We start from the raw sequence: 24,545 nt of genomic DNA on the forward strand, positions 1-24,545 counted from the left end.
TTTTCGCTTGATTTGATTGAAAAAGCCCTTGGCGCCCGCTGTCCCCAGTCTCCCCCGTTGTGGCCTTGGGGCCTTCTTTTCGTCATTTTGCTTATCTCGTCGGTCGCCCTTCAGCCCATCCGCAATCGGCGCACGTTAACCCTCACCTTTCAATCTACTCCGTCGACAGTAGAGCGAAGGAGAGAGGCACAGTCGTCACGATGCCGTCCATTTTTCGCAAACGTGGCGAGCCCGAGGAGATCACGCCTTACCCCGCCCTCGACGACGATGCCGAGGCCACGGGCATCGAGCCGCTGAAGGCTCTGGCTCAGTTCGAGAAGGCACACAAGCTCGATCCGAATATGCCAATTGACGAGCTCAATGATGTCGATACCGCGCTCGCCACCGGAAACGCCGAGAAGGGTCTCGAGATCGAACAGGCTCTTATGGAGGACAACTCGCCTTATCCAGAGGTACGTCGCGAAACTCCGCTCAGGATCGAGAACCAGTATCGCTATGGGAGGGACAGGCAGGAGAAAAGTGCCAAAAGTGCCAAAAGAGAAACTAGTTCAAGTCGCTAACATGATGCGCCGCCGCAACAAAGGTCCGCGCTGTAGTACGGAATTACGATGTCGATTTGCCAGCAAATACGATTCGCGCATGGGTCATCGGCATGCTTCTCTGCACTGTCGGCTCTGGTGTCAACATGCTCTTCTCACTTCGCAACCCCAGCGTCACCATCACCACCTATGTCGTCCAGCTCATCGCCTATCCTATTGGTCTGGGTTGGGATTTAGTCATGCCCGACAAGGAGCAGAATGTCTTCGGTGTCAAGTTCAACCTTAAACCCGGCCGTTTCAACTACAAGGAGCACGTTATCATTGTGGCCATGTCTAATGTGAGTTCGGACGATTTTTATCAGGAGCGGGGCCCTCGTCGATACCCCAGATTGGAGAAGAGCAGTAGCCAAGATTTCGAGTCGAGGCAAAAGAGGGTTTTAAGAGAGGAAAAAGACCAACGACAGAACTAACTATGATTACTAGGCTGCGTATGGAGGTGGTGTCTTGTACGCGACCGATGTTTTGCTTGCACAGCAGCTCTTCTACAAGCAGCACTTTGGCTGGGCTTTCCAGTTGCTCTTCGGCATCACTACCCTCTGCACTGGATACGGTCTGGCCGGTCTGGCGCGACGCTTCCTTGTGTGGCCCTCTGCCATGATCTGGCCCTCGAACCTGGTCAACTGTGCTCTCTTCTACACCCTCCACGACCACTCTGGCTCTGATCCGACCAAGACCAACGGCTGGAAGATTGGCCGCTACCGCTGGTTCCTTATCGTTTGCAGCGGTGCCTTCATCTGGTACTGGTTCCCCGGTTGGATTTTCCAGGGACTTTCGTACTTTACCTGGATCTGCTGGATTGCGCCCAAGAACGAGATTGTCAACAAGGTCTTTGGTGGCCTTTCGGGTTATGGACTCATGCCCATCTCATTTGACTGGACCGTCATCTCAGGTTACCTGACGTCGCCGCTGATCCCGCCTTTCCACGCCATCGCCAACGTGATTGCGGGCATCATCATCTTCTTCGTCATCGTCTCATCCGGCATCCACTTCTCCGGAACCTGGTATTCCGACTACTTCCCCGTACAGAGCTCCGAATCATTCGACAATACCGGCGCCGTCTACAACGTCACCCGAATCCTCGACGCCAACTTGCAGTTCAACGAGACCGCCTACAACGACTACTCTCCTCTCTACCTGCCGACTCAATTCGCTCTGGCCTACGCCCTTTCGTTCGCCGCTGTGGCTGCCGTTGTCGTCCACGTTGTTCTGTACCATGGCACGGAGATTTGGGGCCAGTTCAAACTGGCGCGCCATCAAGAGGATGACGTGCACATGCGTTTGATGAAGAAGTACCGAGACGCTGAGGATTGGTGGTATCTGGGTAGGTCCAATCAATGGTATCCTCCTTTGGGCTAGGCTGACAGTTACTCTTCTTAGCACTCTTCGTCGTCATGGTTGCCATCTCGTTTGGTGTTGTTGCTGGGTGGCCAACTGGTTTCCCGGCCTGGGCCTACGTTGTGTGCATTCTGATTCCCGTTTTCTGGATCGTTCCTATCGGTATCGTGCAGGCCATCACCAACATCCAGCTTGGCCTCAACGTCTTGACCGAGTTCATCATCGGTTACATGGTGCCGGGCCGCCCCCTCGCGATGATGATGTTCAAGAACTACGGCTACATCTGCATGTCGCAAGCGCTGTACTTTGCGCAGGATCTCAAGCTTGGTCATTACATGAAGGTACCCCCTCGTACCATGTTCGCCTCTCAGCTTGTCGCATCACTCTGGTCAGCTATTGTTCAGATTGCTGTCATGAACTGGGCCCTCGGCACCATCCCCGACGTTTGCCAGCCCGACCAACCCAACAGCTACACCTGCCCCGGTGGTCGCGTCTTCTTCACCGCATCAATCATCTGGGGTGCGATCGGTCCCGCCCGCATCTTTTCCGGTCAGGCGCTGTACGCCTCTCTCCAGTGGTTCTGGCTCGTTGGCGCCATCACACCAGTCATCACTTGGTTCCTTGCCCGGAAGTGGCCCAAGAGCATCTGGCGCTACGTTAACACGCCTCTCCTGTACGGAGGCTCTGGCTGGCTCCCTCCTGCCAGTGTCTACATCTACCTCTGCTGGGCGCTTGTCGGCACCATTTTCAACTTCTTCATCAAGCGTCGCTACACCGGCTGGTGGTTGCAGTACAACTACATCACCTCGGCGGCCCTCGACTGTGGCCTTATCGTGGCCACGCTTATCATCTTCTTCACGCTGTATCTCACATCCGCCAGGCCACCACAATGGTGGGGTAATGTCGACGTATTTGAAACGATGGACTGGAAGGGCACGGCAATCAGGAAACAAGTGGCCCCTGGCGAGATCATTGGCCCCAGTGTCTGGCCTTGAGGATTTTATGAGGATGTAAAAAAATTGAGAAGCGTATTAATGATGTTCATTTCAGTTGGACAAGGATATAGGAGTTTGGCGGCTTCTTGAACGTATGTATCACGGTCTCACGGCCCTTGGGGAGGAGTATTTGGGTATTGCTATTATTTCACGGCTCTGATGCGAGGATTGTCTGTACGGCTGATGATACCTCGGCGCGAATCTACTTGTCCGTCTATTTTATAAGTATGAATCAACGATAACATTGACGTTGCAGCTCATTTCCAGTTGTCTATGGGTTTGTGAGAGTGCCTCTTGCTGCAAAATAACGGGTAACTCACGTACGGGATCTCTTATAGAGTTGTGCTCGGTGTACAACGCAGCTTCCCAATGGAAATGGCGGCGACAGGCTTGCTATCTGCTTCGGCTGGAGGCTCGCCTTCCTCAACTCGACACTCGACGCTGTTAGGGCAGGTTCTCATAATTTTCACCTTCCGCGTAGGAGCACCACATTGAGAAGCTCACTTACCTCTGACTACCTAGGCGCATCCGTCACAGACTCGCCGACTTGGAATCTCCAGATCCATCGTCCACCCTCCTCAGCATCCCGTATTTCGCTTGACTTGAAGCAACGGAACATCACATCACTACGAGTACATGTACCTACCAGTATACCCTTCATCGGCATCCTCCTCGACCACACCGGCGCCGTTACCGTCCTGACGGCGCTCATCACTGCCAAAGGTTCGCCGATAGACACAATGGCAGATTGCGGAGCCGGTGCCATCTCTGCTGCTTCGACGTTCGCACCGCCGACCATGATACACTTTCCTACCAACAGTGGATCCAGGAGTCAGGGCCTCTTTGCGACCTTGGAGAGGCTGCAGTCCCACTCCAGCCGGAGCATGGAATCGATGAAAGAGAAACAGGCCAAACCCGTGCCGCGTGTGAAGTCGCCGCAAGGTGTGCGGACGTCGAGGGCATCGACCGAGTCCCGGGGGCCCTTTTCTTCCAAAGAGGACCTAGATATCGACGTTGACGATGTAGAGGACCTGGAGCTGCCACCGAATGTCTTGGCGGGTGATTGGGATTCTTCGGCACAGCCATCTTCTGGTTCTGAGCAGCAGCACCCTCGGCGCCGTGCCAGCAAGAAGCCAAAGAAGAGGGCGGCGAGGAAGGAGCAGAAGAAGAGAGGGTTTCGGGCTAGACTTCGACGGTTTCTTGGTCGGGATGGGGACAAGAGCAGGGGTGGTCACGAGTCACCATACAGCCACAGGCAGACGACACAAAACATGCAGAGCGAGGAGTCAGGGCTGTCTGATCTGCAAGATGCCATGGCAGAGCAGGATCCTCAACCAGCCAAGGCTGACCTGTCTTCACCGAAGGGGAGTACGCCTCAATCCAGCTGCCGCAACATTCTCAGGTACGTACAGCCATTTTTGACCCCGTCAGTCAGGACTCCAGAGCTAGTTCACTAATAGAGACTATCAGAGACGCCCTCGCACAACATCGAGTCGAGGAAAAGGAGGAGCCGACCGATAAACCGAAGGAAGCTGGCCAATCCACGGAAAATGGAGATACGACGAAGCAATGAGCGGCTTTCGGTCAATAGCTCAACACGCCTTGATAACGGAGATTGGTAAATAGCAGTACGGAGCTGTTGGGCGCATTTGCGACAATGCCCGTAAAGAAGCTCCAAGGTCCTGTCGGTCTGCTCCCGGTGTGGATGAATAGCGTAAGTTGGTACATCTTCGTATAGATGATTCCTTCTGGTGGACCTCATTCCAATCCTAATACACTTCTCTTCCTATGAATGCCAAATTGTCACCTTTGACAGATGCTCGAGCATGATCAATTCTGGGTATTTAGAAAAATGCCCGACCATCTGTCGCCGGCAGCCCGGCGCTGGAACACACGGCAAGATAGCGCCAGGGAATTTATCTCGGAATTTGAGACACCAAGCATCGATAGTTCGATTTGACGTTTCCTTGGATTAAGGCCGTAGTGAGAGCTACCGTCATCTCGGCTTGCCGGAGTATGGGAGATCTCGTCGCTAATGATTGCATTTCGAAAACCACAATGAGAATGATGCCAAGGACTCCCTCCCGTGACGGAATGAGACAACATCTCCTGGTGGCGCCGTGCCTGACTAGTGAGCCCTGACTCCTAGAGCCCTCTGTAAGTGCCAATCGCCCTCCGATGTCTAGCGAGCGAATCCTTCTGATTCATTGGGGGTGAGCTACATCCCTCATCATCATGATCATCGCAGGGGAACGAAGAACGTCTTACTTGAGCCTCTTGAACGGAACTTACCAAGGGGACGTCATGCTCGCGGAGCGGGTCCCGATCCAATCCCAGCCGTGCCCCATTTGACCACCCAGCCGGATTCATCTCCGTGGCCTCCCCGAGATTTGCGAATGGATCTGACAAGCTTGACAGTGTCTGTGTACTGTTGCATGTCTCTTTGGGGGTCTATTGTCTTTCGGAACTTTGTGTCAGTCCAGACAATGGGGAGGAGAGGGGGGCCAAGGGGCCAAGGGCATGGGGAGACATGCCAATGCAGGTGGACTACCTCCCTTGCTCAACAAATACCAGTGAGATGGGGTCTAGTACAGTTGTCTCACTATATTTCCAAGATTTGGTTGTACAAGGAAACAACGACAGTGCATCTGCAGTCCGTCAATTAGGGAAAAGGAAACGGAAGGCGAAGGGGAAGGGGAGAGGACGGGAGGGCGGAGAGGAAAAAGCAAAAACCACAACAATAATGAGGAATACGGTCCCTGTTGATCTCCCTTTCCTGGGTACCCCCTTTGGAGAAAGTGACACCAAGACGAACTCTCCTGAGACAGGCTGAGTCAGTGACGGGCAAACAAAATACAAAAAAAGTCTGGGACAAATTTCGCAATCTTGGTCTCTTTTGGAGCAAGCAGCAAGACAACTTGGGCAAGCAATACGGGATTTGTGACTCTACTATTCGTTATTTGGCTTGTATAAAGCAAAGGGGAAAGACGCATAGAGGTCGAAGAAGTTGCTTGGTTCTGCGACTTTTGTCATTACACAGACTAACACCACTCACACTCACGCATACACACACTTGCACCATATTGTTTGGGGGGAAGTCAACGGCGGAAATCAACAATCAGTCACTATTAATCAGCTTTCTTGGCTTCCAAAATCAACCATAACAAGAGTCATCGTTGAATCTTCCTGTTGCTGGTTTTCTTCAAGCAGAGATTTGAGCCATTTCACACTCAGATCATGTCATTCGCAAGAGAAAATAGCAAACACACGATACTTTACGAGACGATATTTGGGTGCCGCCGGGGCCTTGCTCTTTTACAACCGCGGCCGCGCTGACGCACTCTTTCCATCTAACCTGAATCTATCTACGAGAAGAAGTCGTCCCTGCAGACTGGGCATTCGCGCTTTTAATACCGAAGCGACTGTTGGGAACCAGATTCCTCCTGATTTCGAAAGACACAGATATAAGCGAGAAACTCTCTCATATAACTAGGTCCCGCCTACGTACCGCTCGACGAACAGTCGCACAATCTATTTGAATTAAAGGACGTCAACGAGACAAGGACGCAGGCAAGGGGGCGTGTTGGACAGAATGGGTCGGAGCGGGTACGATACCACGGCTCTGGGAGGACTTGCAAAGACGAAGAAGCCGAGACCTGCTGGTACTAGCACCAGTACCAGTACTGGTGGTGGTGGTGTTACCCAGGCCAATATGGCCGTTCAGAATGACGGCGGCGATTACGGTGCCTCGGCTCAGCGGGCGATGATGCAGCGGCAGATGCAGCGGCAGATGCAGATGCAGATGCAGATGCAGATGGCGCAACAGCAGCAACAACAACAACATTCGCAGACGGGAGGATGGCACGGCGCAGAGTCGAGTTCTTCTGCTTCCGCATCGGCATCGGCTTCGAGTAAGAATCGGGCTGGGGGCGGTGATGGCGGGGCTGCGGCCAAGAGGTAGTGGAGTTAGGGTTTGTGGGCTTCATTGAGAGGGTGATGATGGTGACCGAAGGTCTGCTGAGAGGTACGTTTTATTCGCATTATTTTCGTCTTTTGCCTAGGGCCCTTGAAGCTGATGATGTTGGTCAGGTTCAAATCCGATCGGTATAAACACCGGGCTTGCCTTGGGTAAGGTCTTGATGAGCTAAGGTCTGGCTGCGCGGTGTAAGTGATATTTGAAGGAGAGCGGGAAAGACAGGGAATTGACGCGCTGACGGGAGCAAGCAGGAAACCACATGAATTGATGCCAGGTTCCGGCCAGGAGAGCGCTGGCTGAGGTGCCCTGGCCTCCTAGATGGGCGGGAATGAGTGTTGCCGTCATCCGTCGTCTATCAATAGTTGACGAGTGGCCGAAGGACGACAGGCGAGAGACGATGCTGTACCCTTGAGAGGATGGATAGAATGAGGTTGTTGGCTGCATGATCTAGAGGCCGTACGGGATCCAACTGCATTGCAGTGCGTGGACTAGGCATCTTTTGCTCCGGCAACTGGTAATTAGGGGTTTGGAACATTGCAAGACACAGAGTAGTCATACAGGAGTGATATACGCAAAAAGGAAATGAGCCGTAAAGTCTCTCCTGAAGTTTTGTTCTATGTACTATTTCATGACGAGCATCCATCCATACATCCTCCGATAACAACACGAGAAACGCTAAATTGAAGAAAATGGGGTATCGATCCAGAGAAGAGAAGGAAATAGCAAAACATTGAGACAAGGCATATCATCATAGATCCCTGTCCATCATCATATAATCACGGCTCCGTGATATCGTCCGCCCGGAACACCCTTTAGCTGTACTGCGGCGGATGCTGAGTCGGCGCGGTATGAGAAGGCGGCTGCGGCATGTAATACTCGGCCGCCGCACCGGTGGGCGTCGGAGCAGTACCGGCCGGGGGTGGAGCAGGTGACGGGGACCGATGATGCGGCGCGTAACCCATGGGCTCGTACTTGCTGTCCGCGTTGTTGTGGGTGCCGGCACCGGCACCGGCTCTGGCTCCGGCGTACCAAGAGTCTCGGTTACCCGTGTCATCGGACCTCCTACCCTCTTCAATCTTGGCGTACGTGCCGCCAGCGGAGCGCTTCGTCTCGTCGCCGTCGCCGCCACCACCTCCTCCTCCGGACTTGTCCTTGCGCCGGGAAATGAACTTTCTGTAGAGCGTGAAGGGAATCCAGAGGCCCGTGGAGACGAGGAGGGCGTGGCCGAGGACGTGACCGATGCGGAATTTCTTTCCTTCCTTTTTGCGCTTGAGTTCTGTTTTTTTGGTGTAATGTAAGTCAAACTGGCCGTTGAAATACTTCTTCAACAACCCAGGGAAAGAAGTCTTACCTTTGACCGTGTAAAACGCTAGAGAGACCAGGAACAGAACAAACCACACAATCAGAACGATGATGAGGATCCGGGCCCAGAGGGGAAGCGCGCTGAAGCCGCCGCCTCCTCCTCCTCCTCCTCCTCCTCCGCCCCCGCCGGCGGCACCGACGCGCCCGCCGCCTTTGTACTTGTTCTTGCCGCTCTTTGGTTTTGAGGATTTTGAGGATTTGCTGCCGCCGCTTGAGCCGCGGCTACCGCTGGAGCCACCGCCTTTGGGGACGCGGGACTCGAGGATGAAGTCCATTTGGGGGTTGGGTATTGTTGGGTTTGTTGCTGTTGCTGTTGCTGTTGCTGTTGCTGTTGCTGTTGTAACCAGGCGGGCGCTTATAGAGGTATGTTGGGCCCAATTGGTTCTTTTCCTCGTTGGAGAATGTTTGATGGTTATGAGAGATGGCTGCTGTTACACAAAATACTTGAATTGAGGGGGGAGATTTTATCAAGTAACAAGTGTTGATGGGGAGTGAAGTAAGACTGGATTCAAGGCTGAAGTGAAGGAGAGGTAGGCTGCCAAGTCGTTAAGTATTAGAGGCACCCGCAAGCGGCGCCCGGTCTTACATGCATTCGACCGGTGGCCGGCGGTTTAGTCCCACCACCCACCGAACATTGTCCTTTGAAATGAGCCCTGCTAGTTACACCGTCACACCGTACAGATACAGATAGGTAGTCTGGGGTGAAGAGGGGTTGGTTGGTTGGGCGGCGGCCCCCTCTCGTCATTTCTGGTCTGCAATCTTTGGTCTCTACCGAGAGGCAGCGCAAGGCGCACATCACACCCCGGAGCTAAGAAAGGGTACCTGGTTTTTACCAAGAAAAACAAGCTTAACCAGCTCAGCAAAGTCCCTCGAAGGACTCCATGAGCTGGCCCGGCATACGGCGACGGTCACGTCTCTGCCACTCTTGCTGGCTAGTGAGAGAGAGAGACCGAGGGAGACCGAGGGAGACCGACGTGACAAGGTGTGATTGAGGATTTTCTTAGTCTGGTCTTGGCAAAAGTTCAGCCGTAGATGATGCTATTCGTCCATTTGCGCGCAAAAGGTACAACGGTGTAGGCGTGGAAGGACGTAGCGTGGTAATCTCACCATGACATCCCGCTAGGCCTCTTCCTTGGCGCCGTCTAGGTCATGGTAATAGCCTGTAGGTCCTCCACAGAAGAGAGGGAAGCCGAAGAAGTCGCGACTTGATAGTTCCTCTTTGGGCATCGTGGGTCACCACAGTATTGGGCAGTGCTCTTTTACCAGGGGCATGGTATCTGTAGAATAGGCGCCGTTGGAGGGATGCCCCCCTTCTGACCGACCATGAACAAGACCAAGACCCCAGTTGGCGGTGTCAATAGTAGGGGACCTGACATGGCTCTCCAGTCTCAATCAGCCTTACGGATTCACCATGTGCGGTGTTCACCCTTTTGCCATGGACATCGGAGCTCTATGGAGGCAACCCTCTAGAGGGCTGTGACAGCCCGAGAGGAGGGACCCATGCCTCCACCGGAGCTTATCGTACCTTTTGTACAAAGTACAGGGGCATGATCCCAGCGGAGTGGGCAAGTGGGCTGGCTCCCGTAAGGAGGGACGAACGGTTGTGCCAGAACTGCCATGTCCCCTGGAAGCTTATTTCTCCATGTGCTTGACTTGACTCGGCTCTCATAGCGTCTTTTGACGGATAGTCAGTGCCAATGCTTCTTCTTCCAGAAACAATTTACGAAATGGATTCCACTTCTAGGCATCTATATTGTAATCGTTGGCAATGATAGCATCTACAGCCTCACAAGCCTCTTGGACTTTGGAGGAGAGAGAAGGAAAGCGATAGACGATCGAACTGGCAAAGCGACAAGAAGGCGGTCGCGACGTCATTCCCGTGACGACCCTTCATGTACACTCGCAGATCGTCGCCCGGCACACGTTGAGCTTTGCAGCTCGACTGGTCCAGACTTTAGGGGACCTTTCTTCCCCTTCTCAAGTTCCTCCTTCATCTGCGGCACAGCACCGGGATTTCCTGCTGCTGTACACAGTATGCCGTCATCTCTACCCGTACCACCAATCCGCAAAGACGTGATGATGGTGGTGGTGGTGCTGACCACTTCTTGTCATTGAACTCTTGGCAACTTGGCAGGGCCATCCTATTCTTCATTGGGTGTCTTGAGCTATCCACGACGGCAGAAGACGCACACTTCGGTTAGAGACGAAATAAATCAAGATTATCCGCGAAGAAATGGGAGCCAAGCAATGATCACGTGTGAACAACGTACCTGTTGCCCAACCCTGAAGCTCCCATGCAACGGCACTCCGCGGGTGGGAGGCGAACCCGGTCCAAAGCCCCTCCGAAATAAAGCTTACCCGGGTCTCGGTGGTCTTTCCTCCAGGATCCTCCATACGGACATGGTGTTTGCCGTTGGGAAGTCAAAATTTCAACTTCATCCGGTCCACAGGAAATGGGGTCGGGGGTGGGCCTGTTCGTAACTTTACCTTACTTTAAGACCTCACGTGCTTCGGAATATACGTAGGGGATGCTGCACCTCTGTGGCGGTGCTTGCTTGCTTGCTTCCAGACCTAGAAGCTAGGCTTAGAACTCATGAGGCTCTGTTTGTGTGGTTTCTGTTGGTTTCAAATTCGCGCGTGGCAGCAAACGACATGTGGTTCTTTACCATGTAAGATCGAAGGACTTTTATATTAATTACGATCATTGTTTGGGCGGCACATTGTCTCTTGGCTAGATCTGATCTGTCCGATCTGTCTGATATTTGACGCTAGGATCTGTGTGTGACGACCAGTTCCCATGGTATAACTTGTTTGCGAAGCCCAAGATTCGATTTCCATTGCTCAATGAGGGTTATAATCTCAACACAATGTATCGATCGGTTCCGGAACCCCGTTCCCATCCCCAAACACGATCCGTCCGAGATCTCTGATCCGAGAAACACGATCAAAGATGCCATGCCAGATGCCATGCAGACGACGGAGAGTGAGTACTTGGAGAAAAGCCATTGACTTTTTTCATCCGGTATATTCTTACTCAAACTAGGTATACGGATAACTCGAATCGTAGCGCGCCCCCGACCCGGGCATCCGAGCCACAGTCCCCCCGCTGCTTCGGCCGCAAAACTTAGTCCATTTGATGGGACACCCGAAACTTTCTTCTTCGTCTTCAACACGGACACTGGCAGGCAGCAAAGAAAGAAAAGGAGGTGCCTGCTACTCAATTCAGCTTCGACTGCCCACAATCTTTTCGCCAAGATGACGGAAAAAGTTGCTTCGGCGCAAGCCCGACTACCAAGCCAGTTTTGTTCCCCCATCACCTTCCCACCCCCCATGCTAGTGGCGGCGCTAGGCAGGTTCGCTAAACCTCATTGTTCTCGGCGGCACCACACGCTGGCGCCACTTTTGTTCCCGTTAAGCACGTATCCTCCCGGCACGGGGTAGGCAAGGTAGGGTAGTTTTGGGGACGACTGGGGTGTGTGTGTGTGTGAGGTGATGGTAGTGGCGGCGGCGGCGACGGTGGTGGTCGGGTCTGTTATATGGTCTACGGGGACCCGGCCTCTCGGGTAGATGCAGCAAGAACCTACTCGAGTCGAGATAGAGAAAGGCAACTTTCTCGTCCTCTCCGTGCCTCCAACAACTTCCCATCGCACAGGATACCCGCACGGGAGCGCAAAAAAAGAGAAAGATGGCGATACAAACCCTCCTGTCAGGCCTGACCCCGACCCTCACCCCAACCCACCTCGCAGCTCTCCTCTCCGGCCTATGGCTCCTCTACGCCCTCCAGCTCGGCGTCCGCCGCCTCTACTTCAGCCCCATCTCCCACGTCCCGGGCCCGCGTCTCGCGGCGCTGACGCAGCTGTACGAGTTTTACTATGATATCGTGCTGGGCGGGCAGTACACGTTCAAAATCATTGAGCTGCACCGCTACTACGGGCCCGTGGTGCGGATTAGCCCGTGGTGCGGATTAGCCCGTGGGAGGTGCACGTCGGCGACCCGGAGTTCTTTTCGGAGCTGTATACGGGGCCGGGGAGGGTTAGGGAGAAGTGGGGGTTTTATACGCAGCAGGTAATGTGATGCTTATTCTGTTTTAACTTTGATCTTTCTATGAGAGAGAGAGAGAGAGAGAGAGAGAGAGAGAGAGAGAGGAGGGGGGTAAAGAGAGGAGTGAATACGATTTGCTGACTGGATTTTCTAGTTTGGATCTCCTGGTAAGTTGATTCAATGGGAGTTGAATTGTTTTGACGAGAGAGTCATGAGCTAACGAGAACTGGAGAGAGCGCACTGGCGACTGTGAACCATGATCACCACAAACTGAGGCGCGCGGCGTTGAACCCTTTCTTCTCTACGCAGACGGTCCGCAAGCTGCAGCCTGTCATCGAGGAACGGGTTGACGCGCTGCTTGATCGTCTTTTGGAGCTCAGCAAGAGGACCAAGGAGCCGCTGGATGTGATGTATCCGTTTTCGGCCTTTACTAATGGTAAAGCAACCCTTCTTCACACGTCTTTGCCGAATGGGTGTAGAGTTTTTGTCACTGACACGACGGCCAGATGTCATTAACGAATATAGCTTCGCCAGGAGTGACCACCTTAGTGAGTAGCACGCTCTTGGAGATTGACATGTATCGAGCCGGGGAGCTAATTGGGATCTTCACAGTCGAGGACGAGACGTTTGGCAAGGTGGTGACTGATAACCTCCTCATGGGCACGCATTTGGGGCCCATGATCAAGCACATGAACTGGGCTCTGACGCTGGTCAACGCACTACCAGAGTCCTTTTCCGGACGTTTCATTCCCGGTAAGCATTATCTTCGTTGTCTTTTCACAACTGCCTGTCTGCTCACAGAAGCTCATCACTTACACATCACATCCACAACAGGCTGGGGCGGCTTCCTCAAGATGAAGAACGATATCAAAAACCAAATCGGCGAGATCAAAGCCACGCAGGGCACGGAAAAGTGGCAGCTGGACGTCAGCCACCCGACAATCTTCCACGACATGCTCTCCTCCAAGCTCCTGCCGCCCGCGGAGAAGACGGTCTCGCGGCTCGCGCAGGACGGACAGATCCTGGTGCAGGGCGGCACGCTCACGACGTCGTGGACGCTGTCCCTGGCCGTGTTCCACCTCCTCAACCGGCCCTCGACGCTGCGCCGGCTGCGCGACGAGCTGTTTACCGCGATCCCGGACCGGGATGCCGTGGTGCCGCTGGCGGAGCTGGAGAATCTGCCGTACCTGCGGGGCGTCGTCAAGGAGACGCTACGGCTTGGGTTCGGGACGAGTTCGCGGCTGGCGAGGGTGTGTCCCGAGGAGACGCTGGTGTATCACGACAAGGACGGCAGCGGTAGGAGTGTGCACCTCCCGCCGGGGACGGTAATTGGGATGAGCACGTACAAGACGCAGACGGACCCGCGTATCTACTATGACCCGTTTGGGTTCCATCCGGAGCGGTGGGTCGAGGACGGCGCGCGGTTGGAGAAGTACTTGACTGTGTTTTGCGGCGGTACGCGGGTGTGTCTCGGTATGGCGCTTGCGCAAGCGGAGCTGTATCTCATGCTTGCGAAGCTGTTCCGGCGGTGGGGCGGGGCGGGCGTTGTGGACGGCAGCGGAGGGAAGGGAGGAGAGGACCGGAGGGCGGGCGATGTGGGCGTGCTCAGGATCTTTGAGACGACGGTGAGGGATTGCGAGATGGCGGCGGATTATTTCATTCCGATTCCTTACAAGGTATGCTTTGACCGATCGCAATAGGGGTGTGGTGACTGACGAGCAATCTAGAACTCCAAGGGGATCCGCGTGGTGTTTGACAGACAGCACTGACGATCCCAGCGGCGCTCATTGTTAGTGTTGGGGAGAGGTGAGCTGCAATTTGGGCAGTTGGGGAATTGGATGGTGTTGTGGTCTGGCCAAAGGACCTAAAGTAATTGGTGGCTGAGCAAGCTCGGGAAATGCGGTTGCCCTCTTTGTCAGTGTGACATTGTCCCATCGCCGGGCCCTTTAGAGTTGCGATAAGTCTGAGGAATTGGCGTCAATTCGGCAAGGACAAGCACAAAGGTCTTGGCCCTCGGCTGCCCGTCATCTCCCAGCAATATGCGTAGCATGGGCAGAAATGCTGACGGGAGACTTTGTCATCTGATTAGGTGAGATGGGATCGAACGAGCCATGCCGCAGCACCTCATCAGATGTAAGAGCATAGATAGTACCCAGAAATCGGATTGTTTCTCGTAAATGCAAAGAAGAAGAAATAGACAGAAGATGAGGTCCAAGTTCGCGCCTGTTGATGTACCTTAGCTACCTAGGTAAGGTGTACTGCGTAGGTAAGGTACTCGAAGAGGCCAAAGTGTCTGTTGAAGCAGCGTCCAATGAGATTGCCCCAAATAACAGCTGACTACGGATACGTACCTGTGGCCCACCCCGGACTCGGCCAAGTCAGCAAATCCCCGGTCCGGCGTGGATGCCGTCCGATGTTTAGCGCAAGAAGTGGAAGGAAAGGAAGCCCGTGGGCCATAAGGTGCAGGAGCACTGGAGGTCGGGTGGGCCCCACCCAATCCCAGCACAGCAGCAAGTGCCAAAGTGGAAGCAGCCACTGGGGCAGCCAGCGTCAGCCCCTGACCCTGAAACATCGGACTGGGCCGACTGGATCACCATTGCACCAATTCAGGGGACAAGGGCAGAAAGAGCATGTTTCTGCACCTTCTGCACTCTCCACCACTACGGATATCGACCTAGGCAAGTGCTGCACTGCATCGGCCGACGGCAATGACGGGGGAGCTTGGACACCGCGCGCCGCGACTTCCACGTTGTTCCTTTTACTGAGTTGCCCCGTTCCCCTCCAGCCTCCAGTGTCTTTGGTTGTCACCTGTCGTCCCACCTCGAATTCTTTTTCTTACTTATGCATACTATTGTTATTCTTGTCTTCGTTTTCGCTTTCTCCTCTTCAACTCCCGAGTACCCTGCCTAATGCAGACTTGGCCTTTCTTTTCTTGCCTTGGCTGATTCACTTCTTCTCCCCTGTCCGACTCGACTCTCTCTCCAACTACCTACCTACCCCACGCTCATTCTCCCGATCTACTTGATTTCTATACAGCGGCAATCCGTCATCCCGTTCACGAACACCGAATATAACGTCCTCCACAAGTCCATCTACCTCACTCTTACGCATAGGACAACTAGCGCAGGTTCGCGACAATGGCAGTGGCAGCGACATCACCGTCGCCCTCGACCGCGGTCGACCCCTCCACGCGCAGACGTGTGCTCAGGGTCATCGCCATCTCTCTGCTTCTCGACCTGGTATTCTTCCACCCCCTCAAGCCGCTCTGGCCATCTGTCTCTCGTCATCTGGACCTCTCAAAACTAACAAACAACCCCCCTCCAGATTTCCTTCACTTTCATCCTCCCGCTCTTCCCGAAGCTACTCGAGTTCTACCGCGACCGCGAAGTCGGCCCCGAGATCGCAAACGCAACCGGCCCCGCCACCCTCCTCCAGTCCGTTCTCTCCGGCCTGAACCGCTACAAGGCCGCCTTTGCCCGCCCCATCGACTCCCGCTACGATATCGTTCTTCTCGGCGGTGCCCTCGGTTCCCTCTTCAGTCTGCTCCAGGCCATCGCCTCCCCACTCATCGGTCACCTCTCGGACCGTCACGGCCGCCGCACCGCCCTGCTGGCCTCCATGTGCGGCAACATACTCTCCGTGCTCCTCTGGGTCGTCGCCGTCGACTTCCGCACCTTTGTCGCCTCCCGCGTCGTCGGTGGTCTGTCTGAGGGCAACGTCCAGCTCGCCACCGCCATGGCGACGGACATCTCGGACGAGCAGAGTAGAGGCTCCACTATGGCCCTCATCGGTGCTTGCTTCTCCATTGCATTCACTTTTGGTCCGGGTCTTGGCGCATGGCTGAGCAGCATCAGCACCGTCAAGGAGAACCCCTTCGCCACTGCCGCCGGCTTCAGCTTATTCCTCATCCTGACCGAGACCGTCTACCTCTACTTCTGCCTCCCCGAAACCCTCCCTTCGTTGACGGGCAAGGGCCGCGGCGCGAAGAAGGATGACAAGAGCACGACCAAACCAAAATCGACCCCCCTCGTCCGAACAAACTCGCACTTCCTCCTCAACGCTGTCCACTTCGTCTTCCTGCTCTTCTTCTCCGGCATGGAATCCTCCCTCTCCTTCATGACCTACGAGCTCTTCGCCTTCGGTTCCGCCAAGAACGGCCGCCTTCTCGGTTTCGTTGGCCTCGTCGCTTCCATCCTGCAGGGCGGCGTCACTCGCCGCCTCCCACCTCTACTCTCCATGCGCATTGGCGTCGTGGCCTGTCTGGCGTCCTTTGTCCTCCTGGGCCGCATCACCACCACCGGCGGCCTCTACGCTGCGGCGACGTGTCTCGCCGTCACATCCGCGACCGTCGTCTCGGGTCTGAACACACTGAGCAGCTTCGAGGCAGCCGAGGACGAGCGCGGTGGCAAGCTCGGCATCCTCCGCAGCTGGGGCCAGCTCGGTCGTGGACTGGGGCCAATTCTTTTCACCAGCGTCTACTGGTGGGCCGGCCGTGAAGTAGCGTACACCATGGGTGCCACGGGTATGGCCGTTGTGGCAGCTGCGGTGTTTGCCGGTCTTAAGACGCCGCCTGGGTCATTGAAGAAGAAGGTACCTGCCGAGAAGAAGGCGGCGTAAGACTGCTTTTGAGTGTAAAACAGTGAGATAGAGTCTGTTGTCAGGCATTGTGTGAGAAGGTTTTTTTTTTTTTTTTTTTTTTTTTTTGATATTCAATCTACTGGACATGTACTCTCGGCACAGGGGAGCATTTTAAAGGAGTCTGATACAAGGTTCAGTGTAGTATACTCTGGGGGCCAAACGTACATGATGTTCTTTTTTGTCAATCATGCTGCATGACCTTGAAGTGATGTTTAATGTTGGAGGCGTGATGAGAGATGGATTACAGGTAAGATGGGATGCGCATTATGGGTTTGGCTTCAGATATCTCGAGAAGCTGGAGACTAGTAAGTTGATACCAATATAGTTCTATGCCGTCTTTCTGACTCTGTATCTTAGTTCTGCTGCCTCGCATAGTCTTAGCGGCGAGTCAAAGTTGACGAGAGTCTTCGTCTTACGACTATGAAGTCCCACTCCAAAGAAACAGCTCCTCTCAGCCCATTGTCACTTTGTAACGATCTTGCGGATCCTCTGTAGTGAGATTCGAACCTCGTTCCAAACGTTTACCTGGCTTTCTCTCAACTCATCAAAGTCGCAAGCATTGGCAATATGAGCCACGGCATCAATATTCCGCTCCAGATCCGCCACCTTGTCCCTCGCCGTCTTAACAGCAGCCTTACCCAGCGGGAGCCTCAGAAACCTGCCTCCCTTCTTCTCCTTCTCCTCTTCCTGCCCCCCCCAATAACCCCTCCGCCAGCCCCTGTCCCGTCACAAAATCAAACATTTGCCGCGCAGCCCTCTCGGGATCCTCAGCCTGCGTCCCGCCCCCGGACTCGAGGTGCTTCAGCACCCCCTCGGCCGCCGTGCCCTTGTAGAACTCGCTCATACGCCCCGCGGCTGGTGAGAAGGTGGGCTGGTCGCGGAATAAGGTGCGGAAGGGCCCCGGTTCGACGAGCACGACGCGGATATCGAAGTCGGCGGCGTACTCGGCTGCCAGGGATTCGGAGAGGCCTTCGAGGGCGAATTTGGAGGACGCGTAGGCGGAGACGGCGGCGAGGCCGCGGAGGCCGCGGAGGCCGCCTGTGGAGGAGATGTTTATGATTGTGCCGGTGTGGGCGGCGCGCATGTGTGGGAGGGCGGCTTGGGTTGTGCGGATTGTGCCGTAGAGGTTTGTGTTGAAGAGGGTTTGGAAGTCGCTAAGTCTGTTGTTTTTTTTTGTTTAATTGTGATTCAGGAGATGAGTCTGGGCTTGTGGCCTTTTGGGGGGTGGGGGGTAGGTCCATTCTAACCTGAGGTCCTCGAAGCCGCCGGCGATGCCGTAGCCGGCATTGTTCACGAGGACGTCGATACGTCCATGGATTTGTGCTGCGCTGTCTACCTGTTGTTGGACATTGTCCTTTGTGACGTCGAGGGCGATCCAGTGGCCACCTGCTTGCTGGATCTCGTCGACGAGATGGGGTGTCTTTTCTGGGGACCGCGAGGAGGCGATTACGAGGTGGCCTCTTTTCAGGACTTCGCGGGAGAGTTCTAGGCCGAGGCCTGAGGAGCAGCCTGTGATGAGCCAGACTAATTGGGTCATTATAGTGGTTGAGGGGTCTATTCGGATGAAGCTGGGGGAAGGAGATGGTTCTTTTGGTTTTGCGGGCAAATAGTAGGGAGCAGGTGAAAGGGGATAGGATTTGTAGATCTTTCTTTTATTTCTGGGCAGACTGTGAAATAGTTACAATGATATTCCACTTTCAGGCTCTTCTACTTTGAAGAAAACATTGCATTACATTACATCACAGCTTTTCTCCGGAAAAGATGGCAATGATGTAGCTCTCCTCCGGACTTAAGAAAGGAGGTAAGGTCTCAGGAAGAACAACTACATGCGGGCTCCTCGGAGCCCGCCAACGCTGAATGTCAAGCAGTTGCATTTGACAGTATCACTGCCATCTCGTCGACGAACGTGCCAGATTTACGGCGAATAATTGCCAGTTCTGGCAATGTGTGAGGTCTTAGTAGGTCGGACGAGAACGGACATATGGCTGCGAGTCAGCTAGTTGCTGACTGGGGTAAAGCAAGACTAAAACAAAACAACACATGTGGATTCGATGACAACCCTTAGCCACGTTAATTCCGTACATACTTGAGCTTCGGTAACGTCATAGCAGCAAACTTTCAACATGTTGACAATGGCAACTCGAATATCTTATAAAGCTTCCTGTAACTACGATAAGATGGATGATCAGAACTCAATCTCACAACTCGTTCCCCGGAACAAAGCAATCACTCGTTCAGCCAAACCCTCACTCCTCCTTTCTCTCTCCTGAATAACAATCACCATCATGGCGGACCGCTACATCGCAATCCACGCCGACCCCAAGGGCCCAGGCGACGCCCGCCCAACAGCAGAACAAATCGTCCGCGACGAAAACCTCGTCCCTTCAGGCCTCGTCTCCAAAACCGCCCTCATCACAGGCTGCTCCGCCGGCATCGGCACGGAAACCGCCAAAGCCCTCTAGCTCGCCGGCGCAACCCTCTACCTGACAGCCCGCAACCTCACCAAAGCACGCAAAGCCCTCGGCGACGAGATGGTCAAGGACACCGCGCGCGTCCACCTGCTGGAACTCGACCTCGAGTCCTTCGCCAGCGTCCGCGCCTGCGCCGCCGCCTTCCTCGCCAGCACAGACAAGCTCGACATCCTCGTCTGCAACGCGGGCGTCATGACGCCCCCGAGGGCCGCACAAAGGACGGCTTCGAGACGCAGTTTGGAACGAACCACCTCGCGCATTTCCTCCTCTTCAACCTCCCCCAGCCCGCGCTCCTGAAAGCAGCAACCCCAGCCCACGCCTCCCGCGTCGTCATCGTCTCCTCCGTCGCGCACCGCTTCGGCCAGGTCAACTTTGACAATGTAAACTACGACGGGTGCTACGATCCCATGGCGACCTACGCCCAGAGCAAAACCGCCAACCTCTGGACCGCAAACGAGATTGAGCGGCGGTACGGGGCTGCTCGGGGGGGCATCCACGCGCTGAGTCTGCAGCCCGGAGGCGTGATTACGGAGTTGATGCGGCATATGCCCGAGGAGCAGCAGGACGGGTTCGCGAAGCATCCCTATCTCTCCAAGATCTTCAAGACGGCGCCGCAGGGGGCGTCGACGTCTGTGTGGGCTGCGACGGCAGCGGCGTTGGAAGGTAAAGGAGGGTTGTATCTTGAGGATTGTCAGATTATTGGGCCGTGGGATCCTGCTGGGGAGCAGTGGGGTCCTGGGTACGGGGAGCATGCGTATGATGTTGAAAAGGCTACTTTGCTTTGGGAGAAGTCGCTTGCTTGGGTTGGGTTGTGAGACGACTGTTGTCGTTATGCGCTAAAAAGCGCGCAAGACGTTGAAGGAGAATCAAGGAAAGAATAAAGTCTACTTGATAATTTCCCTTTGAATATGAAACAAGTACTGTGATTCTTATACCGGATGAGGTTTGCTTACCCCCTGAGCTGCGTGAGGCTTATAATCCGGGGTAGTTCCTGACGTTCAAGCTTCGCATGGAGAACCACGGGATTCAATGCAATGAATTCATGCTCTAAGTCAGTAGATTAATGCGTATTGTTTTCAACTACCAAATCTACAGTCCCATATCGTCTAAGCGGTAGAGGTATTTTAGGATGATCTAGGCGATGTGAGAGTGACTTGCTCCTGTCTACCCATAGCCTTCACTTTTGCTACTTACCTATCATAGTCCAAGAGACTATCAGATAGAGGTGAGTGGTCACTCATACCAGTTGTAGAGGGGGGTTATTGACTTAGGGCCGCGCCGATTACTTATTATACTAAATGCCCAGCTCTCGACCATACATACCATCATTAATACATCACGATGAGATTTCATACCTTCCCAATTTTCAATGATTCATCAGATATCAGATCAACAGACAATCTGCATTCGTAACCACCCTCTGCCGCTCCATTCTAGGACCTTCCAGGAAATTCTGGAAGCCTAAGGACATCAACAAACGGAATACACACACTTCACCGCCCACCCTTTCACCTTCCCCCTTCATAACGCGCCTTCCCGCCATCTGAACTCCAACAAAGACACAGTCACCAAAACAAAACAAAAAAAGATCAGTTTGGTCGAATGGTTACACGCACGCCGTCGTGGAGCAATAGTAGCTTATTGGCCTCCTACCTTGTCCGTGGAGTCTCAGCCAAAGGTTGCGGGTGCAAGTCCCGCCGTCGGTACAACTTTTTTGGTCTTCTTCTTCCTTTCTTTACTCTGTCCAATCACCCTTTATCTTTCTTAGTCATATTATTCGCTTCATCTATTCACAATTGGTGGTCTTTCTTTCGACCGGTACTTATCTACTGCCCATTGAGATTCTGGGGACGGGCGAGGAAACGGAGTGCAAACACACCCATCCATGCCAGTAACTACTTACCTTGCCTGCCTGCGCCTGCCTAATCACACAATGGAGTCGAGAAAGGAAGAACCACACAAAAGCTTCATTCCATAGAAAGAATTACTTGAAAAGAAAACCGAGGAAGGAAAAAGACTTCCATGGAACAGATTCACTTGGAAGATCTGCCCTGTCCCTTTCCGTTCAGCATGCCTTGACGATACCTACACCTTCATTCCAAGGTCAGACCTGTTCGAGGACCATTTATAATGAATAATGAGCCCAAGTGCTCATTGCAACTTACAATCAACGGGTCCTCCACGGGGCATTGTTTTTGCCTCGTCAAGCAAATTTCCAAACTCATCAACCCTCCCCTAGCATGAGCCTAGCTTTCAACACTGCAGTCGACCACTTACTCCTCTTACAGGTAGATAGATGTATGGGAGGCTTTCTCTCCTTCCGCATTGTGAGTGCTCTGTTCATGTGGTTGTGTCATGTAACAACCAAAGTAGCCACACAGCCAGGTGAAAGTTTCATCACCAGCTCCGAAAGGAGTCAAACGTGACGTAGTTCCATCTCTGAGGAACATATGAATAACTTCTATATAGAATAGCTATTATTCTTAATGGACCTCCACTACATCCAAATTTTGTCCGTACTTTCCTAATTTCATAGCTTCTGGATCCTAGTCCATCAGTCGTCCAAACTATAGCCCTCCAAATAACAATCTCCCTAGAGACTCATGTAAATATTCTAAGTGTAGACAGAGCAAGGCAAAATAACCGGAGACTAGATTGAAAGTCCACAGATAGATCTGTGGGATGGTGACTCTACATAGTAGACTTGCTACAGAACTGTAGCCCACGTGGTAGCTAGCATCCCGGCTCTCGATGTAGATAGAAAAGATCTCTATCTCAAGCTCCGAATTCCGGCCTGATATAGACAATGTCTGATGACCTACGCACCAATGTTTATGTAAACCTGTATAAACTGCAATAGCTTCACGTCCTGCTTCGAAAAAGCTCTACCTTGAGTAGGCTGACTGGCTGTCATAGTACTGTCTTAGAGGGGACCTTGGTGCCTGGAGCGCCATGAAGGTCTTTCAAACTTGTCCGCCACTATTGAGCGATATGATAGTAGTTCCAAGCTTCTACGTATGAACCAAGTCGAAGGGATGTCGTCAGAAGACGGAAAGCCGTAGGAGAATAGTAGTCCCACAGACACAACGACGTGTGTGTGCCCAGTCCAGACCCGTCGACTACTTATTCATTCGTAAGCTCTCGGAGTCCGAACCGCTCTACTCGCCTAACCTAATATGTGATTCTCTTTCAAGCTGCCGAGTGGCATGTCAGCTTCGACACCTACCCCAGCCTGCAGACACGCCATGCACGGAGCACGCAGTAAAGCCATTAGAGATAAGTTGACATGTGGCTAGTGCTCTTGAGAGTTGGACGCGGTGAAACAACGACAAACCAAGAAAAAAAAAAATCTTCTCAATCAGATAGAAAGAAAAGCATGCCATCAGCCGGGTTCATCCGAAGTTTCGACGCAAGAGAGTGCGTACATCTACTGGGGGGGGGGCACACTGAATTGGTTGACGCACACCCCACCTTTTAAGTTTCCACACTTGAAAGGAAGAACGACCTGAAAAGGCTCAAGAAGGTTGGGCCGAGATGGGCATATCTGCCCCCTTTCGGTCCCTGATCGGGGCCTGATGCCAAAGGGCAGTATACGTGGGGAAACGCTCTTCCCCGTCTGCCCGTGAACCGTGTGCCCAACCTGCAAGCGCTGGATTGGACGCCATATGCCATGTCTGGTCAGCTTTGACTGGCTTCCCGGGTGTGATGTCGAAGGACCATATGCAAGAACCTGCATGTTGGTGCATGCGTGGTTTGCAACCTCTCTTACGTGACCCTCTTCCCGCCTGCATCACCTGCTGCTGCCATCACGAACGAGGCTGGCCCGATGGCGACGGCAGTGCTGAGACGGCAGTATTTATGGCCAGAGGCCCCATGATATGGAAACGAGGAACGTCTCCTTCTCGGTTGCCCCTGGGTGAGCAGGAGGTCATCGAGTTTGATATCTGCTATTACTCAATGCGACGTTCCGGTTTTCCTCCGGGCAACGCATTCCGGGCTTTCGGCAACGCCTCATTTCAATGGCCTGCCGGATCGAGTGGCCCCCGAGATCCGAGCCGGTGGGTGTGATATCTTCCCGGGGGGGGGCCTCGAGCTGCCTTCCGTCTTGCGAAAGATATCGGATCCGCCGTTCTGAGGACTGCCAGCGCGGCATCACCGCAGAGCGGAATCCAGAGGGGCCAAACCCACTGTCAATGATTGCGTACTGCCATTTCGATCAGCATGTCGTACGAGTCGCACGTCCTACAATGACGGACCGCGGCGCTTTCAGAAAATTAGCCCCGGTGCAATTGGTGACATGCAGCGTTAGTGCTTTGTTGGAGTGGTCCCCAAGCGGCGAGTCCAAGAGCAGCCAAGCGGGATTACCCCCATGTTTTCCGCTGCCCAGCAGTATTAATTTCGTCAGCAAACTGTGGGAGGCTACACAAAGGTAAGCCGTTTGAGTGTTGCGCCGGCATTCGTCCTAGATTCGGCCTGGTGTTGGTCACCGTCTCCCAGTCCAGTCAGGCCGCTGCTCTTTGCTGTTCGGGATCGAGGCTGAGGGAGAGACAGGCGCCGCCCAAGTTGCTGCTCAAAGATTTTGTTGATTTTTGCGCGACGAGGCGAGGACTTCATGACTGCTGGAAACCGACTTGTCCCCCATCATCAGCTGTGGGATGGATGTGTAGCGTTGCTATCGTGGACATGCCCGTAACCTGGTTCCCCGTAACCCCGCGAATCACCTGATTGGACTCGAACTCTTTTATTTTATTTTAAAAGGATGTCTGACGCTAATACCCCACGTGAAAGGTGAGTGTGACAATTGAATAGTAGACCGAATTGGCCGCAGCGTACTACCTAGGTACGGATAGCTGGTCAGCCGTGAGGAAGCCGGGACTGTGTTGCAAGACGTTGTCGACCTTGACTGGACGCCATCTGCCAACGTCGTGGCTTCTCTCGGCATTGTCGGGACAATAATACTTCGAGAAGAAACAGGACCATATGGCCATCGCGTAGCAGCTATGCCAACTGTAGTGTGGCAGGCAAAAAACAGACAACTGGCAGCCTGTTCGTTGTATGGACTGACTGGCCGCGCTGGGCCAAACGTGCGCTTGCGGCGTCGGTCACTTGCAAGTGAGGTCCTCAGTTC

The 24,545-nt window shown here is 53.8% G+C and overlaps 9 protein-coding genes and 1 non-coding gene across 10 annotated transcripts; 8 read left to right on the forward strand and 2 right to left on the reverse strand.

Annotated features, from left to right (window-relative positions):
- Nucleotides 1-200: 200 nt before the first annotated feature.
- Nucleotides 201-2,929, forward strand: BDP81DRAFT_306093 (OPT family small oligopeptide transporter; the record flags this gene model as incomplete). The annotated part of the gene is made up of 4 exons (XM_060583238.1): nt 201-452; nt 584-877; nt 1,023-1,920; nt 1,977-2,929. The coding sequence occupies 4 exons, from the start codon at nt 201-203 to the stop codon at nt 2,927-2,929; spliced, it is 2,397 nt and encodes a 798-aa protein (XP_060452178.1).
- Nucleotides 2,930-3,299: 370 nt separating this feature from the next.
- Nucleotides 3,300-4,702, forward strand: BDP81DRAFT_15984 (uncharacterized protein). Its single transcript, XM_060582013.1, has 2 exons — nt 3,300-4,331; nt 4,400-4,702. The coding sequence occupies exons 1-2, from the start codon at nt 3,670-3,672 to the stop codon at nt 4,500-4,502; spliced, it is 765 nt and encodes a 254-aa protein (XP_060452179.1). The 5' UTR covers nt 3,300-3,669; the 3' UTR covers nt 4,503-4,702.
- A 1,819-nt stretch (nt 4,703-6,521) lies between these two features.
- On the forward strand, nt 6,522-6,890 carry BDP81DRAFT_444720 (uncharacterized protein; the record flags this gene model as incomplete). Its single annotated transcript, XM_060591871.1, has 1 exon — nt 6,522-6,890. The coding sequence occupies one exon, from the start codon at nt 6,522-6,524 to the stop codon at nt 6,888-6,890; it is 369 nt and encodes a 122-aa protein (XP_060452180.1).
- Nucleotides 6,891-7,717: 827 nt separating this feature from the next.
- Nucleotides 7,718-8,607, reverse strand: BDP81DRAFT_467495 (uncharacterized protein; the record flags this gene model as incomplete). Its single annotated transcript, XM_060594458.1, has 2 exons — nt 8,257-8,607; nt 7,718-8,181 (listed from the first exon to the last, which is right to left on the reverse strand). Exons 1-2 carry the CDS (start codon nt 8,540-8,542, stop codon nt 7,718-7,720), a joined length of 750 nt encoding a protein of 249 aa, XP_060452181.1. The 5' UTR covers nt 8,543-8,607.
- A 2,156-nt stretch (nt 8,608-10,763) lies between these two features.
- Nucleotides 10,764-11,830, forward strand: BDP81DRAFT_16076 (uncharacterized protein). The gene is made up of 2 exons (XM_060582030.1): nt 10,764-11,250; nt 11,311-11,830. The coding sequence occupies exons 1-2, from the start codon at nt 11,112-11,114 to the stop codon at nt 11,706-11,708; spliced, it is 537 nt and encodes a 178-aa protein (XP_060452182.1). The 5' UTR covers nt 10,764-11,111; the 3' UTR covers nt 11,709-11,830.
- Nucleotides 11,831-11,952: 122 nt separating this feature from the next.
- Nucleotides 11,953-14,008, forward strand: BDP81DRAFT_305437 (cytochrome P450; the record flags this gene model as incomplete). The annotated part of the gene is given in 6 exon segments (XM_060583176.1): nt 11,953-12,204; nt 12,219-12,337; nt 12,533-12,744; nt 12,815-12,856; nt 12,921-13,061; nt 13,143-14,008. 6 exon segments carry the CDS (start codon nt 11,953-11,955, stop codon nt 14,006-14,008), a joined length of 1,632 nt encoding a protein of 543 aa, XP_060452183.1.
- A 1,437-nt stretch (nt 14,009-15,445) lies between these two features.
- BDP81DRAFT_306982 (major facilitator superfamily transporter) lies at nt 15,446-16,925 on the forward strand (the record flags this gene model as incomplete). The annotated part of the gene is made up of 2 exons (XM_060583326.1): nt 15,446-15,547; nt 15,633-16,925. The coding sequence occupies 2 exons, from the start codon at nt 15,446-15,448 to the stop codon at nt 16,923-16,925; spliced, it is 1,395 nt and encodes a 464-aa protein (XP_060452184.1).
- Nucleotides 16,926-17,012: 87 nt separating this feature from the next.
- On the reverse strand, nt 17,013-18,651 carry BDP81DRAFT_477603 (putative short chain oxidoreductase/dehydrogenase). The gene is made up of 3 exons (XM_060594822.1): nt 18,194-18,651; nt 17,651-18,106; nt 17,013-17,604 (listed from the first exon to the last, which is right to left on the reverse strand). The coding sequence occupies exons 1-3, from the start codon at nt 18,481-18,483 to the stop codon at nt 17,409-17,411; spliced, it is 942 nt and encodes a 313-aa protein (XP_060452185.1). The 5' UTR covers nt 18,484-18,651; the 3' UTR covers nt 17,013-17,408.
- Nucleotides 18,652-19,061: 410 nt separating this feature from the next.
- On the forward strand, nt 19,062-20,281 carry BDP81DRAFT_467499 (uncharacterized protein). Its single transcript, XM_060594459.1, has 3 exons — nt 19,062-19,306; nt 19,409-19,591; nt 19,624-20,281. Exons 1-3 carry the CDS (start codon nt 19,232-19,234, stop codon nt 20,230-20,232), a joined length of 867 nt encoding a protein of 288 aa, XP_060452186.1. The 5' UTR covers nt 19,062-19,231; the 3' UTR covers nt 20,233-20,281.
- A 752-nt stretch (nt 20,282-21,033) lies between these two features.
- On the forward strand, nt 21,034-21,123 carry BDP81DRAFT_t9. The gene has a single exon. It is a non-coding gene; the product is annotated as a tRNA-Arg (tRNA).
- Nucleotides 21,124-24,545: the final 3,422 nt, after the last annotated feature.

Source organism: Colletotrichum phormii (assembly GCF_030913505.1).
Source record: "Colletotrichum phormii strain CBS 102054 chromosome Unknown BDP81scaffold_1, whole genome shotgun sequence".
In the NCBI taxonomy this organism is placed as follows: Eukaryota; Fungi; Ascomycota; class Sordariomycetes; order Glomerellales; family Glomerellaceae; genus Colletotrichum; species Colletotrichum phormii.